Genomic DNA, 19,202 nt, shown 5'->3' on the forward strand with positions numbered 1-19,202 from the left:
TGGTGGCAGCAGCCAGGAGAGGAAATTTTTAGACAAAAATGGATGACCCATGAATCAGCCTACATGGCTCCGTCACTTTGGTGCACCCACAACAACTTGAAACATTTTTCATATTAAACTTAACCTTCCTGTCTACCTGCCAGCCTGTGAGATCCTTCAGGGAAGATTTTACTCACCTCTATCACTGACAGCCAGGATAGGATAGTTCATAGTAGGAACTCAGTAAATGTTTGTGGACCTGAATAAGAAGAATGGGCACTCAAAAAACAGCAAAGGCTTAGAGGTATCATCAACTTCATGTGTCCAGGAGGGAAAGAACTAAATTTAGAGCAGCCATTTTTACATATTTAAATAGAATGTAAAACGTTTTTCAACCAGTAAGTGTTATACATGTTCCTCACTTTCTCCCCACACCTAAATTTCACCTCATACCTGCTCTTTACCCTGTCTTTGAGCTCTATTCCATTTCAAAGCCTTATCTCTCCCTGTACCTCAGCCCTTCCTTTCCCTCACCCCACTCTTCACCCATTCCCAAGGGTCATAGATGAAGTGGGGTTGAGATGAGGTGAGGCTCACTGAAAGAGGAAGGATATCTGGGCATCCTGAAAACACCAAAAAATGACAGCTCAATGGTTTAATTTTTACAGCAAAATGTCACAGAATCAAAATGGTCTCATAAAAATATATATTCATAAGACGGTGGCCTAGTTTATAACATCAGTTGCATGTTGCAGAAAGGAAGGAGAAAAGGTTAAAGTAGTTGAATAGAGTCTGATATGAGGTTGTAGAAATTTTGGCAGGAGTAGTTAGCAGGGAAATAGGGAGCTTTGAGCAGTGAAATAAGAGCGTCACTATGAAAGCAGTATTTAAGCAAGATTTTTCATACAGTCATGTCCGGCCTGGCTTAGAGGAAGAAAAGGCCATATTCTGTGGCTTCAGTTAAAAGGTTTCTGCAGCTCTTCAGATTCAAGGTGATGTCAGGTCTGAAGGAGAGGAGCCCCAGATCCATGAGAGGGGGTGATGATCAACTGGGCTTAGCAGGTAGTGAAAGGGTCAACAAGTTGACTCTAAGTTTTTCATGAATGCCTGGAAGAATATCTTCTCTATTGACAAGGAGCCATTTTGAAGAGAAGAATATTGTTTGACCTTGAGGATATTGATTTTGAGGTGATAATAGGCCTCTGAATGGAAATATGCAGTAGGGCAATAGTAAATCAAATCTTTCAAAGGTGTACCACCAAAGTTTGATCAATGTATAACATTTATTTTGCTCCAGCAGAGGTTCATAATTATATCTGTACCTGTCAAAACAAGAGTGCTCTCCCATGTAATGGAGAGCAGATAGCCACTGAATGAGGGTAAGAGGTAAGAGGTATGGTCATTGTATAAAGAAGATGGAATGTTTACTGGATTGCAAGAGAACTTTGGCTCATGAGCACGTAAGTGTAATAAAATGCCGAGTGAGACGTTTTCTGTCTTGGAACTGTGGCTGAAGACAATGGGTGAACAGTACCCCCATATTTTAAAGAGACATATCTGAGGACTTGCCAGAAGACAGAAAAGGACTAAGGCTATGTGGGCTATACTATTGGAGACTGAAATCATGGGAGATTGGGTGAAGGGTGCATCTCTGAGATTGGGATGGACAAAAAGGCCTCCACAGAGCACAGAATGTTCACAGAGCACACTAGTCCCAGATAACAACAGCACTCTCAGTGGATAAGACCTTTCTCCCCTTTGCCTCTTCATCTTCTCCCTTTTACAACCTGGTGTTGCCAAGAGGAACATAATAGGGGAGAGTAGAAGATGAGGAGTGGTACGACAGAGTAGTGAATGAGTGGGCTTTGTCAGTGTTCCCACTGCAAATCAGCAGAATTCTTGGGTCACACCAAATTAGAGAAGAGAGAAGCCTAAAATGGGATGATACATTGGAAGTTATTTTAGGTTTATTTTTAGTTTCTGAAATGACTCTATTCTGTTATTATGAAGAAATGGCCAGAAAAGCTATGGGATTGGTCTGAAAGGACAGGGAAAAGAGATCTGGGAGATTGGCTTGAGGGTAGCAGTAGAAGAAAAAAAAATTGACTTTATTGTATCCTTTTTAGTTCATCTCATTCAACAAACAAACAATAAAGGTCAGGGCAGTAAATACTTCTACTCATACAGTGACATAAAGCATAAGGGAAATCGGTGAGTGGTGCTATAACTGGGTGAATTTTTTTTCAATTTTACAAAACTTATTTTTAAATCAGCACTGAACTTTTAATACCTTTATGTATGTTTTGAGTATGTCAAAGTATGCTGCCAAGAAATAGCTGTTGAGAACCACTGTGGAAGGAAGTAGAAGACATGAAACTGGAATTGGGTTAGAGATTGGGGCTGAGTAGTTTTTGAAAGTTATCAGCACAAAGTTGGCTGAGATGAGCTTGTCTACCTGTCCCTGGGCCACCTGCAAAGTACTTGCCTGCCAGTTGTAAAGACAAGACTCAACATCGCCTTCTCCTTTTATCCCAATTTGCATTGTCTTCAGTTACCACCTTTAGATAGTAGTCATATAATTTCATCCCATACAGGTCACCGTTGTAAAGGGGGCTTTTTTGAATGACTTTGTAAAAATTCTTACTTCTCAATAGATTTTGCAATTTTTTAGGCCCTGTCAATGCAAGAGCCTGGGAACAAAAATTCCAGTCGAAGAATGTCATTAATGCAGCAATTTGGAACTATTTCGTAGGTTCTTAATAGCTCTGCAAGGCCAGGCATTCTTGGTCTTTAGATAAAATCCACCATTAAGTTGGTTATATTCCCTGGGACTTGGTTTCTTCCTTGCTAGAGTAGGCATATTAGTACATAAGGGGTTTGTAGGAAGATCAAATGAAAGAATGTATATCATGGCCCACAGGTCCCCTGGTGATTTGTATTCGTCATACCTTTCCAACTTTATCTCATACCAACTTTTTCCTTTGCTCATTACCCTTCTGGCACACTAGATGTCTTTCTCTTCCTCAAATACACAAAGCCTACCTCAGGGTAGTTGCATGTGTCCTTCTCTCTACATATAATTTTATGCAGCCAGCTCTTTGCTCCTTCTTACCTTTCAGGTCTCAGCTCAAATGCTACCCTCTCAGAGAGGTCTTCCCTTGCCTTCTACCTAAAGCTGCCTCTGCTGGATATTTGGTATCTCACAATCTTGCTTATAAATCTCACAGCATGTTTTACAATCTAATTTATTTTGTCCAGTTACATATTTATTTTGCTATTTTCTGTTTCTTTCCACTGGATTTCAAGATGTTTGAGATTAAAACTGTCGATCTTGTTTACTATAGTGCTCAAAGTGACCAGTACAGTGCTTGGCATGCACTGAGTAGACACTCAATAAATATTTGTTAAATGAATGACATAAGTCTTCTGTGTATGAAAGTCTATGGGAAGGTTAAATTGAACGTTTTTAAATTATGAAAAAGTAAAGGAATATAGGAGAAGAAATTGCTCAGGTGCATTTGTATGGAGGTACAAAGAGGAGGCAGGGGAAAGCTCCCTGCAAGAAAGGTTCCAAAGGCCTAGGTTTCTCTAGAATGAAAGCCAAACCAAGAGCTCTAGCTGGGGCAGGTATTTTCTGACCCCAAAGGTGGTTCCTGTCAAAGCACTGACACAAATTCTCATTTGGCAGAGCATTTTCAGACCAGATGAACCATGCTAAATAAAAGGCCTGGGGGAAAAAACATCATTTGAACAATGTCATTTTGTAGGGCAAGCTAGAATGATTTCACAGGTTAATACCAGCATCTCTTGGTATTTAGACCTATCCCACCTTCAAGCCATAATTTTTCATCTTCAAATTAATTGGAGACCCAGATGGCATCCTGGCTGAACCAGAATATGCTCCTGGGAAGAAAAGGCATTACCTGCCATGGTTGTGGCTGACACAGGCCCAGGTGTGCTGGCCTCAGGGCTTATTTCTTGAGGAGATTGTGGGCATGTTCAGCTCCACACTTGGGCCTGACTTCATGGGCATGTCCAGAATCTCACAGTTGCTAGTAAGATCCTGGCTCAGTGTACACATAGCACATTTTCTCGTTAGATTTCCTTCTCCTAGTAGGCAGAACATTTGCTTTTGACTTTGGAAAGGGTATGTGACTTGCAAGACTGATAGAAAAAACTGGAAGGACAGTAGACTTTAGGTTTACATACATTTCTTTGGCTTTACCACCTAGAAATTTTAGGATCTTGGCAAAATCAATTAACCTGACTGTCAGTTTTATCCTCAATAAATGGAGATGATATTGCCAAAAGGAATATTTCTGAGTATTAACTGTCATAGTATGCATGAATGTGGTTGGCACATAAATATGTCCTTCCCTTCCCCCTTCCTTCTTCTTCTTTTCCACCTAGTTCACATATAAAAGAAAATCCCTCTCTGGTTACCAAGAGAAACAGCATTGGGTGGTGGTCAGAAACTTTGGCTATCAAGCCAAGTAGCCTCGGTTTTACAACCAGGTTCCCTGACTTAGCTTATAGACTTGAACAAGCTATATAAACCCTTTGTACCTTAATTGTTTTATCTGTTATATAGCCACAGTAATAATCCTACTTCACAAGAGTATCATGAGAATCACACAAGTTTAGGAGCCACTCATTGTAAGTGCTTAATAAACATCAACCAGCTCAGTCCCCGGCTTGTATCTTCACTGACTACCATAAGATGTGGAGGGAACTTTTAATGAAAGTAAATGCAGATAAGGAATAAGTGGCTTTGATTTTCTGACCCAGTGCAAAGAAATCTTCATTTCTTTAGTCATTGCCTTTGGGTTTAGTAATCCTCTCTCCAAGGTCCTGGTCATTTTTTTAATAGTGATTCAGAAGAAATGAACAATGTACACATATAAGGGGGTGTTGGCAGAATTTTGGCCCCTGTGACCTTTTCTGTCTCTGATGTTACACCCATGAATATGTTATGTTACATGGGAAAAAAAGACTTCACTGATTTAATGAGGGTTACTAATCAGTGGATATTAAGATAGAGAGATTATGGGATCCCTTTAAAGCTTAAGGGGAAATCTGAGGTATTGAAAACATGAGATGGATTCTATGTGCTATTGTTAGCTTGAAGGTAAAGAGGACCTCATGTCAAGGAGATGAGGGCCTCAGTCCTGTAACCATAAGAAATTAAATTGTCAATGATTGGCTAGCTTGAAAGAGGGTTCTGGGCCTTGAGAGGTTGAGAACTGCAACCCTGGCTCACACCTTGATATTAGCCCTGTGACACCCTAAGCAGAGAATCTGGCTATGCTGTGCTGGACTTCCAGACTACTGAATGTGGGAGATGATAAAGGCTGTTGTTTTAAGCCATTAAGTGTGTGGTAATTTGTTATGGAATCAATAGAAAACAATATATCAGGTTTGCAACTTTCCCTGAAACACCAAGTATGTCATTGAAAAATTAAAAGAACAGGAAAGAAGCGCTTCCTGCTGAAAACAATATTTTGGATCTGAGCTAGACAATGCAACACTTTTACCCAGAATGCCGGAGGTCCAGATTTTGAAAACTTCAGGTTGATCGTTACTACTGCCTTCTCTGGACTCCCTAGCACCATTATGTAGCTTCATCGTAGTACTATTCAGTCTGTTGTAGTTATCTACTTGTGTGACCATCTCCACAGTGCATGAGTGTCTTAAGGGAAGGAGCTATGTGATTTACTGTTGTATTTCTAAAACCTAGTATAGAGCCTGACAAGGGGAGGCACTCAGGATATGTTTGTTAAATGAAACAATGAATGAATGTGTGAAAGAATCAATAAACTTTGGAAACTAAGACCCAAAAATGTCAAAGTATTTTTGGGTTTACAGAGTGAATTTTAGTCTTAAATTTACATGTATAAGAAATTCTTTCATGTTTTGTTCTGCTTTGTGATTCATAAGAAACATACCCAGCATGTTTTCTCATAAATTGATTCAATTAAAATAATGACTCTGGTAATACCAAATCATTCACACTCTGATCTGAAGTCACTTTAATTATATGATTTATTTATATAGATGTTAACTATTTTTTTTTTTTTTTTTTTTTTTTTGCATGTGGTCAGTACAGGGATCTGAACCTGTGATCTTGGTGTTACAAGGCTGAGCTCTAACCAACTGAGCTAACTAGCCAGCCCTAAAGATGTTAACTTCTTAGCTCTACTAACATTAATTCTCTTGAGCAGTTTCTGAGAGATTCAAATCTGTAGCTCTGATACCTGTGTCCATTTACCTGTTTTGTTCAAAACCCGATTTGATTCTAGAGACGTTCTGAAGGGGCATACAAAAGAAACTCACTGCTCAAGAAAGTGAGTGCATGATCCTTGAAATCATGGAGCTGGAAGGGACCTTAGAGAGTGTTTTGCCATTAATAGAATATCTAAACCACATGATTAGGCCTTCTCTTCTTTAAGATCTCTGAGGATACAGATACCATAACATCTCTTCTGGACCCATCTCCAATGGCTCAGAAATTTATTCTTTCTATTGCTATCTGCCTTCCCTTAGAACTGATCCCCTAATGCACAAGTGTGAGATGGCTTACCAGCCATGTTTGTACTGCATGATTCTGCCACCTCACCTGCCATCCCATCCCACTCCCCAGCTATGGCTGATTGGAACATGGTTAAGAACATGACCCAACATGAACCAGGCAGATTCTCCATCCTAATTCTTCTCATAGGAATTGGTATTTGAAATTGAAAGGCAGCTTGTTAGTCTGTATTATGACCTGCTAGGGATTGAATTCTGTCCCCCCAAATTTCATGGATTAGAAACTTGGTTCCCACTGTGACAGTGTTAATAGGGTGGGAAATCCTATTATGGTAATTGAAAGGTGAGGCCTTGAAGAGGTGATTGGATTCTGAGGACCATGGCCTAATGAATGGATTAATCCATTAATGGTTTAATGGTGGTCGTTGGTGTGGCTATGATAGCTTTAAAAGGAGATCACATGAGAAGCACTCTCTCTCTTGCTTCTGCCATTTTTGCCTTGTGGCACCCTCATCACTGTAGAGTCACTATCAAGAACAAGGCCCTCACCAGATGTTTTCCCTGTACTTTGGACTTCCCAGACTCCAAAACTGTAAGCAATAAATATTGTTTCTTTACAGATTACCCAATTTCAGGTATTTCTGTTACAAACAACAGAAACAGACCAATACATAACCATAAAATGTAAATGTAGGATATGTTAGGTGGTCATTTTCCCCTGTAAGACAAGAAGTGGAGGCCAGTCTGAAGAGAAATGGAATTAATCAGAGCTACAGAGAGAAGCTGAGGCACGAGATGAATTAGTGCCACTGCCTGGGTTCCAGAAGGCTTTTAAGAATCTATGAAGCCTGGCTTCATGCAGTTTCAGGATATGTAAAGCATCTCTTTATCTTTAAAATATACCCTTCCTCCCTTTTTTCTTACTCTAGCTAGATTTGGTTTCTGAAAAATCCTACGGTGTGATTATTTCATTTAATAAATATTTACTTAATGCCTATTGTATACTAGGAAAGATAACCAAACCCCATTCTTCGCTCTCAAGAGTTTGGGGTTTTGGGGCCTGGCCATTTCTCCTCTAACAAGCAGTCTTTGCTCTAAAGTTCCTCACTGGGCTGAATAAGACTTTTCAGACCTGCTTCACTGTCAGAGGCTCTCCCTGCCCAATTCTGCTTCCTCCTATAGTTATGTTTCACAGGCATTTTCCCCAGTGAACTGCTTGCACTTCTAACTCAATCTCAGTGTCATCTTCTTAGAAGACCCAACTAACATGTGTGGCCTTCAAAGATAAATTGAGGGAGATTTTTATTTATTCAACAAATATGTATTGGCCATCAAGAATGGCCAAGCACTATGAGGAACACCAGGTGTATCAGCAAACAAGGTAAAGTTTCTTTCCTCAACAAATAATTACAAAAAGCACTGGGCCTACCAAATAATATTTAAGCAAATAATTTTGATTGTGACATTAAGAAAAATATAAGGAAAAAGTAAAGGGAAATCTGGATCAGGAAGATTAAATATCAGAGTATTTGGGTATCAATGAGGCATTAAAACCTACTCTTTGCTCTGTTAATCACGTTTCTCATTTAGAAAAAATGGACACCTTTCACAAGTTCAAGATGGAGAAGACTTGAATTGGCATCACTGTGTGTGAAAAATACAATATTGAGGATTGAAAGAAAGTAGAATTTTTTTGTTGTTTTTTTGGTGGCTGGCCAGTATGGAGATCTAAACCCTTGACCTTGGTGTTATCAACACCACGCTCTAACCAATTGAGCTAACTGGCCAGCCCAAAAAGCAGAATTTTAACTTGAGCTAGTTGCTCAAAAAATAATAAAAAATAAAAGAAGAATTCCATTGTCATGAGCACAATCAGTTGATATCAAGCAATAATTGATCCTTTGCACTTTGCACTGGCCAGACACTGTTGGAGTGAGCAGGACTGAAACCATGTTGGGACCTAAGACTGCATGGGCTGTAGGCAAATTTTTAAAAGACAGTCTTTTTTTCTAGGCATCCATTTCTCTGAGTTTTCTCTTTTCCTCTTTTATTTGATATTTTGAATCTTGGTTATGGGGCAAGATGACATTATTTACATGAATGTTAAGTTATTTTCCAGCTAGCCTGTAGCTGCAGATTTGCACGTACTATCCAAGGGAAACCAATGAAGACATCAGTAAAGTTATGCTGATTCCACCCCTCCAGCAGGACCACAAGAAAACAAGGACAGGAGCAGAAACCAGATGGAGTCTTGGTGAGACATTGTATCTGAGACCTCGCATGAAGCCCTGGCTGCTTACATGCCCCCCACTCCTGCTTTTCATTTTCCCATATTCCCTTCCTTCAGCCCCTCTTTAAAAACTCCTCGGTAAACCTGAGTCTTTGAGATGGCTTTAGTCTGACTATCCTTTTTCAAGTTTACCATGGGGAGATGGCTTTAGCCTGGTCATTCTCCTTCAGGTTTACTGGAGAGATGAGTTAGCTTAAAATCTCTCCTTGGGTCACTAGCATTCCTGAATAAAAACTGACTTCCACTTTTACCAGCATTTGACTTTTGAGTGGTTTGCTTTTGTCTGGAGGCAGGCAGCCAGACCTGTGTATGCCTGGTAACAAATTTTGGCATGCTCAGCCAGGAGCTGAGTGTGCCCTGTAACAGCACCATCTGAAATCTTTTGTTCAGTCCTGGGGTCCTTTGATGAAAATTTTAGGGAGGACAGAAGCAAATCAGACAAAGAGGCAAAAGAATGGAGAAAAGATCTTGAATCTATATGGCAGAAGGGCTTAGGGATGGTAATCCAGAAGCAGGCCTGACTAGAGTGAATCATTATATTCATTTTTAGATAAAGTACTGTCCAATGTAATTAAAAAGGCAAAACAAAAACAAAATCTCAAACCATCTTTGTTCTAATTTTTCCTGAGAGTAGAACTAGGAGCAATGAGTAGAAACTATGCAAAAGCAGATTACAGTTCAGTGTAAAGAAGAAAAAAAAAAAAAAAACTGAAAATTCACTTTCTGAAGCCTAGAACTATCCATCAATTAAATAATCTCATTCATGAAGCAGTGAGACCCCCCACCCCTGAAAAAAATGGAGCCCATATACTGAGGCTTCCTGGAAGTGGTACTTTGATACTGGATTTCCAAAGATTGGAAAATATATGTATATAAAATGTCTGTAGGAATCTGTAAGAGAATTCTGTATTATTAAAGGCTCCATATAAGATAAGATGAAGGATGACAGTGGGGCTAAATTGGAGCTTAATGCTCTGCCAATCCACAATTAAATACAAATTACCTAAAAATACTATGCCAGAGCTATATGGCAGCACAGGAAGCCCTAACCCTTATTCTCTCACAGTGACACTGACTATGGTCCAAAAGGCCTTTATGAGAATTCCAGAAATAAGAAGTCACAGCACCCCAAGTAAGCATAAAGCCAAGAACAGCTGCATTAAAATGGGTAATAAAAGCCATTGCATTTCACTCATAGTAACCCTTCCCCACAAGCAGGCACAGCCCAGTGTGATCAGGAGAAAATATCCAAATCTTGGCTTTTCCCTAAGGAGAGAAAGAGAAGACTGAAATATAGTCCAACATTTTGGCTTTTCAGGGGGCTGCCTGAGGGACTGGTTTCTGTCTCATCTGATTCAGTGTTGATAGGGAACTGGCATACTTTAGATGTCTTGGGGGCCACTGAATAAAAAAGGAGAGCATGGAAGTTTGTTGCAGCATCTGAGAACCTGCAGTACACAGACAGATATCAGAGGGAGAAAGATCTTATGAGCTCCTCTAAATGAAACAGGCAGACCTCTCTAACTGGGACATTATTTACATAAGCCCAAAGAAGACCCATGCCCAGAAAATGTTTGAGAGACCCCCGGAATCTCTAGCCAGGTTGACTGGTGAAGATCTTTCTCCATGCAAAACCAATGAGTAAAGAATGAGAGAGGTGGCTCTTTTTCAAATGTCCAAATTCCAGCAAAACTATAACATGGCATATTAAGAAACAAGAAAATATGGCCCAATCAAAGAAACAAAATAAATCTCCAGAAACTGACCAAAAAAGAAACATGGATCTATGAATTACAGGAGAAAGAATTCAAAATAATCAATAAAACTCAGTGAGTTATAGAGAACACAGATAGACAACTAAACTAAATCAGGAAAATGATGCATAAATAAAATAATCAACAAAGAGGTAGAAACTATAAAAAAGAACCAAACAAATTCTGGAGCTAAAGAACACAATAATAGAATTGAAAAATTCACTAGAGCTCAACAGCACATGTTACCAAACAGAAGAAAGAATCAGCAAACTCAAAGACAGGTCCTTTGAAGTTATTAAGTCAGAACAACAATAACAACAAAAAAAGGGTGGACGAAAGTGAAGAAAGCCCAGGAGACTGTGGAACACCATCAAGCAGACCAGAATCTGCATTATGGAAGTATCAACATTCTTTCATGATAAAAACACTCAATAAACTAAAAATAGGAGGAAATTGCCTCAACATAGAAAATGCCATATATAAGAATTCATAGCTAACGTAATACTCAATGGTTAATAACTGAGGTCTTTTCTTCTGGTAATCTTTTCAGGAAACAAGGCAAAAATGTCCATTCTCACCACTTGTATTAAACATAGTACTGGAAGTTCTAGCCAGAGCAATTAGGCAAACAAAAAAAAAGAAAGAAAGAAAGAAAGAAAGAAATAAAAGTATCCAACTTGGAAAGGAAGAAGATAATTTTATATCTCTGTTTGCAAATGACATGATCTTATGTATAGAAAACGCTAAATATTCCACAGGGGAAAAAACCAACAACAACAAAACTCTGTTAGAACTAATGAATGAGTTCAGCAAAGTTGCAGGATACAGAATCAACACACAGAAATGAGTTGCATTTCTGTACACTAACAATGAACAAGTCAAAAAGGAAATTAAGAAAACACTCCATTTACAATAGCACCAAAAGAATAGAACACTTAGGAATAAACTTAACCAAGCAGGCAAAAGACTTGTACACTGAAAATTACAAAACATTGCTGAAAGAAATTAAAGACACAAATAAATGTAAAGACATGGGTTATTCATGGACTGTGTTCATGGGTTGGAAGACTTAATATTGTTAGAATGTCCAAGGTATTCTGCAAAGTCAATGCAATTCCTATCAAAATTCCAATAGCATTGTTCACAGAATTTTTTTTTAAAAAGTCCTAAAATTCATATGGAATCACAAAATGCAAATAAAATCTGCAATGAGATATCACTTTACAACCATTGGAATGGCCACTATTAAACAAAACAAAACAAAGCAAAAAACCAGTGTCAGCAAAGATGTGGAGAAATTGGAACCCTTGTGAACATTTAGTGGGAATGTAAAATGGTACAGCCACTATGGAAAACAGTATGGAAGTTCCACAAAAATTAAAGATAAAATTGCCATATGATCTAGCAATCCTGTTTTTGAGTATGTATTCAAAATATTTGAAAACAGTATCTTGAAGAAATGTTTGCACACCCTCACTCATTGTAGCACTATTCAAAAAAGTCATAAGAGGTGGAAGCAACCTAAATGCCCACCAACGGATAAATGGATAAAGACAATGCGGTACGTACACACAATGGAATATTATTCAGCCTTAAAAAAGAAGGAACTCCTGCATAACAAATTATCCCCAAGCTTAGTAGTTTGAAGCAATGATAGTCATTTATTATTGTTCAGTGTGTCTATGGGTCAGGAATTGGGAAGTGCCTCAGTTGGGCATGTCCAGCTTGGAGTCTTTCAAGGGTTGCTGTTAGATGTCTGCTGGAGCTATTTAAAGGTTTAACTGGGCTGGACTGGAGGATCTATTTCCAAAGACGTAAAATGACATAGCTGGCAAGTCAGGGCTGGCTGTTGGCAGGCAGCCTCTATACCGGGGCCTTTTCATGGGGCTATTTGAGAGTCTTCCCAGCATGGAGGCTGGCTTACCTCAGAGTGAATGATCCAAGAGACTAAGGCAGAAGTCGTAATGCCTTTTATGATCTAGCCTTGGATCATTTTATCATCTAGCCTTGGAAGTTACACACAGTCTTGGAAGTTACTCTTCCCCAGTTCACTGTTGGAAAAGACTATACATGGATGTGAACACCAGATGGTGAAGCTCATTGGGAGCCATCTTGAAGGCTGGCTACTACCATATAATTCTTTTTTTAATTTAATTTATTTTTTATTGTTACATAGTTGATTGTACATATCTGTTGGGTACAGAGGTGAATATCACTACCGGTTTGCAATATGTGATGCTCAAATCAGGATAATTAGTATGTTCAACATTATACAATGTAACAGTTTTCTGTGTCCCTTTACCAATTCTTCCCTTATCCACTCCCCTTACCCCTTTCTCACCTCTGGTAACTCCAATTTTGTTCTCTCCTTTTGAAAATTCAACATATTATTGTGATAGTTGTATCTTTCTTTTCTTTTTTAAAATTTATTTGTTTATTTTTTGGCTCCCACTTATGCGTGAGGACATGTGGTATTTCTTTCTTTTTTTCATGTCTTTAATGTATAGATAGAAAACTAATGTCTCAACATAGAAATAAAGGAAAACATCACAAATCAAATTTAAAGTCAATTGATAAGAAACAAATTTAACACTCAAAGGTTAACGTCCTTAATGAAAAAGAACTCTTAAAAATGAATTAGAAAAATCTAAGCAGAAATTTGGTGAAGGACATGAGGAGATAATTCACACATCCCAAAGAAACACACGTGGCTAATAAGTACATTCCAAGATGTTGTTGTGGGCGGCTCGGGCAGGGCTGGCTGTAGGCTCCTGTCTCAGGATCCCAGGCGGCTCATTGCTTGCCTGGTTGGGGGCAGGGGTGGAGCTTGAGGCCCATGGCTCCCATCTCAGGACTCCACGTGGCTGGCTCCATTGCTTGCCTGCTTGTCCATATCATTCTTTATCACTTAGGTATTATTCCTCTAGGAAACCTTCTTGAATTCCTCTCCCAAATTATGTAACTACTATTCCTCCATACTACACACACACACACACACACACACACACACACACACACACACACACACACACACACACACACTCATACAAACACTTATGTGTGTATGTGTATATATATGTACATATATTCATATAGACACACACACATGCAGTTTTAAATGTGTACAGTGTGTTATAATTACCTGTTTATGTGTCTGACTTTTTCATTAGACTGTGCACCTTGTGAGTAGGGTTTGTGCCTTAGTATCTTTGTACCCCATGTTTTACTCAAAGATCAATGAAGGAAGGAGGGAGGGTGAAGAGAAGGTGCTGAGGGAAGGAAGGAGCAATGTTGAGCGATTAGATTTGGTTGTTACAAGGCTCTATGACACATAAGAGTTCCATTTCTGTTAATTAGCAGATGGTTACAAAGAAAAATATCTATGTAGAGGTTGTTGGGAAGGAGCAGAAAGAGTTAGAAAAGTTTTCCTTCACAGCAGCACAAATGCTAAGAAATGTGTGTGATATTTGGCATTATTTGGTACAGCTCTAACAATCATGTTTAGTTATATTTGAGTCTAATTTTCTGTCCTCTTTTTGATATTTTACTCATATTCTGGCTCACAAGCAGGATGGATGGAAGTTATAAAAAGGAGTGTGGTCTTAGAGATGGCAGAGGATAAAAGTTCTCAGTACTAAAAAATTTCTAAAATGTTTTGTGGATTCTTTTACTTCTAATCTTCTCCTGCTGGGAGGTCCACATGTCCTGAAGATATTAGATTTTTTTCTTATGACAATATGCTCTACTGAAAGAGAATTGTGCACATAAAGATATTAATAATGCTTTGTCTTTTTAATGACACTACTGCTGCTGTATACTAGAAGTGGCTCCTATGGCTTTTCCACCAAAATTCTTACCTTGACTTCCTATAATTTTTAGCTTGTGCTGATTTCTCCCCTGGACTATGAAAGAGTCATGTGTTACTTATCTTTATAGATACACCATGGTGCCTGATACATAGTAAATACGTAGTAAGTATATGCTGAATGAATTAAACCACTTATTCAAAACAATCGTATTTAAGATTGGCTGATTCCTCCTGACCATACACTCCACTTATGAAGTCTGCAGAAACAGTGAGCTGATCCTTACTAATCAGTCATGATTACAATAAAATCAATTTTAGGAGAGTTTCTTCTACATGTATACTGTATATGCAGAATTCTCTGACATCATCTGGCAATGATCCTTTGCCCACAATTCCCTTCTGTTTCAAAAGGAATTGATTCCGCCTTCAAAATTTGGGGACCGTGGATTTCTTGCCTTTGAGTTTAGTGTCAGGTGAAGCACAAGAGACCTGACTCTGATCTTCAGAGAAATGTCAGTCAGCAAACTTTTACTGACTACTTCCTTAGTGTCAAGCACTGTATTAAGGCATAGAAATGGCAAGATAATTAATATTGTGTCTGCCTTCTTACAGAAAGTGAGAGAGTTCTTGTATAGCTCCTGGAGACCAAACAGAGGTTATTGTACTAGGCACTGAAGGCTTTGCCCAGATTCTTCCCCTCACCTGTTTCAGGTCTGAAGCATTAATTCCCCTATCTACTGAGTATTGGTGACTGAGAGCTCATGGCTGAGGCCCCTTGAGAGACTAGCCTCATCTTGAAGGGAGCTTTCTCATCCAAGGTTATATCCCATTTACTGGGGCAGCCTATATTCATTGACTGGTTGATGAAGAAATACAAAGGTCTGCTTTTACCCCACCCCATGGGCCCTGATTTGGGACAACTCTGTAGGGCCATTCCTGCTGTGGAGCTCCCCCATAGGATCAATAGGGCCTTTGTTGTAACTGTTTTGGTGTTCAGTTTCTCCCTCTGTCCCATTCTGCTTTCTTCACTCCCTTATAGGTGTTGATCTTGAGAGAACTCCCCAGTGAATATTGTCTGCTTCCTGGTGAACATGACCTATAAAATTTATTATAGCTAGAGTACCTGCAATGGTATAACCCCATGAAAATATATATCAATTTTATGCTTTATTTTGAAGTTTTTAGTATATGTATTTCATAGGAGGAACCTAAGTTTAGTGAAGAATTTTAGGTAACACTAATAAAGTATAAGCTGAACAACAGAAATGCAATTTACTCATTTTAGTATTTATTACACTTGCCTAGTGTAGTGGATTGAATTATGTCCCCTCAAAACTATTGAAGCTTGAATTGTCTCCCAAGTTTTAAGTATTAGAAACTTAGCCCCCACTGTGACTGTTAAGAGGGTGGGAAATCCTATTATGGTAATTGAAAGGTGGAGCCTTGAAGAGGTGATTGGATTGTAGGACCATGCAGTAGTGCATGGATTAAAAATCATGGTCAGGGGTGTGGTTCTGAGGGCTTTAAAAGAAAAGGAGAGTCTGTGTCTCTCTGCTCTTTCTGCTTCCACCGTCTTGTAATGTGATACCCCTGGGTCACTGTCACCACCACCAGATGGACTTTGGACTTCCCAGCCTCAAAAACTATAAGCAATAAATTTCGTTTTTCTTTATAAATTACCCAGTTCTGTGTATTTTGTACTTACACTATGAGTGTGAATTAATTTCAGTGCATTAGAACTAAGGGAATTTCATTCTCTTTTACCTGCAGCAGCTACTATAATAAAGGAAAAATGAAACTCTACTTTCATCTCTTTGAAGAAAACTTCTAGATAATACACTCATTTTGTATTTGCATAAGGTGTGATAATAAATCAATATGTCTGGTTTTCAAGAGTTTTTAAAATCATTTATCTCCATTACACTTATACTGGACTATCAGTTGGCTAATTTTTATAATATCTAATTCCATACAGTAGTAGAGACATATACACACCAAGTGGTTAAGACAAATTTACTTTTTTATGTACCTTCCTCCCTTAATATATAATTCTATACATTAAGGTATAAAATCTTTCTAATCAAACATCAGAATGCATCTACTTATTGATAATGAAATGCCAAAAATAAATTAAAAAAATCTTTATGTATAATTTGCACAAACATTGGTTTCTATAAATTCAAGGTAGGTATAATTCATTCCCAAAGTTCTTTTTAAAACTTTTCTTGGGTTAACATGATCAGAGAAAATGACAAATTGCCACGTTTCTCCAACTATTTAGCAAAGGGGTACCTAAAGCCCTGAGTTAAACATTTATATAGTACAACAAAGAGTGTACATAAGACTTCAATGAAATTCCTGAATTTAACTGGTTTTGCCTTATATTAGATCATCCTTCTTTCTCCCTCCTCACGTTCTTTGCTGCAGTAAAGTTTGAGAAACATTTTATGCAGTAAAGTTTGAGAAACATTTTATGCAGTAAAGTTTGAGAAACATTGCTATACAGATTTGATTCAGAATCACAGATTTGGCCTTTTGCTTAGAGATGGTCATGATTTACTTATTCAGCCATCATTTACTGATGACCTACTGTGTGTTTTATAAAGAAAGTTTCCTCTTTTTTTCCCACAGCAGTCATATACCATACAAGGCAGCTTCCATTCAACTTCAGTAATCCAAGCTCCACTTTAAGCCTACACATTTTTTCAAGCTTTTAAGAAAGCACGACTGCCCTGAAAGTTGCCGACATGAAGCAGAGATATGACACCTTAGACTTGCCTCTTGCTCAGATGTGAGCCATGGGGAGTGCTGAAGTCCAGCATCTCAGATAAACAACAAGGTGGTTCTTTCTAATTAGGCATTCTTTCAGGTGCTCTCTGAGCAAACAAAGATCTGATGTGGGTAAGGTGAGAAATTGTTTAAAAACCAACTTGAATTTGTCAGTGGAGCCTGAGTTGCCCCCATCCCTCACTTCTCTTTGGGTCCAAAGGTTACATATTTTCCTGAAGTTTCTGCATTCATCTTTCTTGCCTAACCAGCTTTGAAGAATCCGAGGAGTTTATGTTACCCAGATGAGTGCAGATGAAATCAAAGTTGCATTCACTGTTGTGGGTGGGCTTGTTCAAGGGAATAAAAATGTTTGCTAAATTTAGTTGGCTCTTGTAATGCTCACTAACCACAACAACGTGTTTTCAGAACACTAAATTTGAAAAGACAAGCATTTTTCCCCCTAAACAGCTTCACTCACTATTGAATTGAACAGAATGGAAAACACTTGAGAGCAGTGACTTATTTAAAGTCTTGTTAACTGCAAGATTCTCATTGGACCAGAGACATTAAGTCTATGCGGTGAACAAAAATTAATGTGTGTGAACAGCTGTCAAGAGGAAGTCATTGCCAATCTCTATTTTAAAAATAGCCAACAAGTTTTCATTATAGGAAAAGATAGATTTTTACTTGGCATTATTCTCTTCAAATAAATGACATGCCCAGTAGTGGGTGTTGTCATTTTAATTTTGACAAAAATCTTCTGATTTTAGTGGATGTCAGACTGCCATGTTTGTGGTTTCAATTTAGTGAAATGCCTAAGTTTGGGAATCAATTATCTTCAATGGAGTTGTTATTACTTGCCTAGAAGAAGAATTAGCTGCCTATGGCTTTCTGTCTATGAATATCTGCCTGGGGGTGATGCTTTTGAGGGCCTTTACCTTAGACCTCCCTTAAGAGGTAATTTTTAAACCTATTTTTCAGTTAATCATTGCTCAGGATTTGTTGTATCATTTTCGTTTTTCCGAATTAAAAAAAAAAAATACTTCCTGGTCTTCTCTTATGTTTGTCTGATTTATATGTTTTTTTCCTTTTGTTGATCATACTGTTTTTATGTCTGCTCTTTAACTGAGTAATTGTTTTGATGATTTCTATCTCATGTATTTAACTTCTTTTTCTAATCTTTCTCTTTTCAATGAGGATTGTAAGCAGCAGTATGAGTGAATTCTATACAAGGCAGCCAGTGCCACACATGGGGACAAACAGCTGAATGCCTTCAGAATGCCCAGCAGACCTGTGCTGGGCCCTTCCTGAACCCCAGAGGGAAACTCTTCTTTGGCTTTGATGAAGATCTCAGTGCTCATCTTGGCTGGCTAAGAGAGACTTAAAAATCCCACTCCCTCATAATACATAAACTCTAGAAGTCAAATTACTCCTGTAGGATAGCTCAGAGAAGTCACTGCTGCAACAATTTTATCTTATTTTTAGTGTGATTCAAGGTCTCTACATAAAAAAATTATAATTTTAAACACTGAAACTCCATATAATTGTACTTAGTGACACATTTTTTTTTCTTGTCAGTGAATGTAAAATAAACATCGTATAATTCTCACCTAAAGCAAATGTCCAGTTCGTCTGTACGAAGCCTTCCAAAGCCTACCCAAGAGTGCTATGGGAGTTTCTAGAACATCTGAAAGATATTCTAGATAGGTCTTAGAAGTTGTGAACAGACCTGTTTCTCCTCTTCAGGTCTCTATTTTAGGGAATGCCACCATTATATAATAGCTAACTAAGCCAATATGTGGAATGTCCTTTTCCAGGTCATCTCAGTCCCCTTGCTATCATTCAGCCTGAGTGCTCTCTCATCTCTTGTGTACTCTGTAGCCAGAGTGATCCTAATCACTACACCCCCCCCAATTTATAGCCTCCAGTACTCCTCTGATTTCAGGGTGAAGTTTAAATTCTTAAATGTCATTCAAGATCCTCTGGATCTACATCCTACTACTACCTTTCCACTGTTATCTCTCACTACCACCCCCACCTTGAAATCTGGGGGCACTCTATATTACTTGAGCCA

General features: G+C 38.4%; 1 protein-coding gene across 1 annotated transcript in view; it reads left to right on the plus strand.

The window, feature by feature from the left end:
* METTL15 (methyltransferase 15, mitochondrial 12S rRNA N4-cytidine) overlaps positions 1 to 18,371 on the plus strand; it is a 224,375-nt gene extending 206,004 nt beyond the window's left edge. The window contains exon 7 of the mRNA XM_063094545.1: positions 18,326 to 18,371. Within this exon, the coding sequence (XP_062950615.1) occupies positions 18,326 to 18,333 (8 nt within the window). The 3' untranslated portion in view covers positions 18,334 to 18,371. The remainder of the gene's footprint in view (positions 1 to 18,325) is intronic.
* The last annotated feature ends 831 nt before the right edge of the window (positions 18,372 to 19,202 follow it).

The sequence above is a fragment of the Cynocephalus volans genome, chromosome 4 (assembly GCF_027409185.1).
Source record: "Cynocephalus volans isolate mCynVol1 chromosome 4, mCynVol1.pri, whole genome shotgun sequence".
NCBI classification, from domain to species: domain Eukaryota; kingdom Metazoa; phylum Chordata; class Mammalia; order Dermoptera; family Cynocephalidae; genus Cynocephalus; species Cynocephalus volans.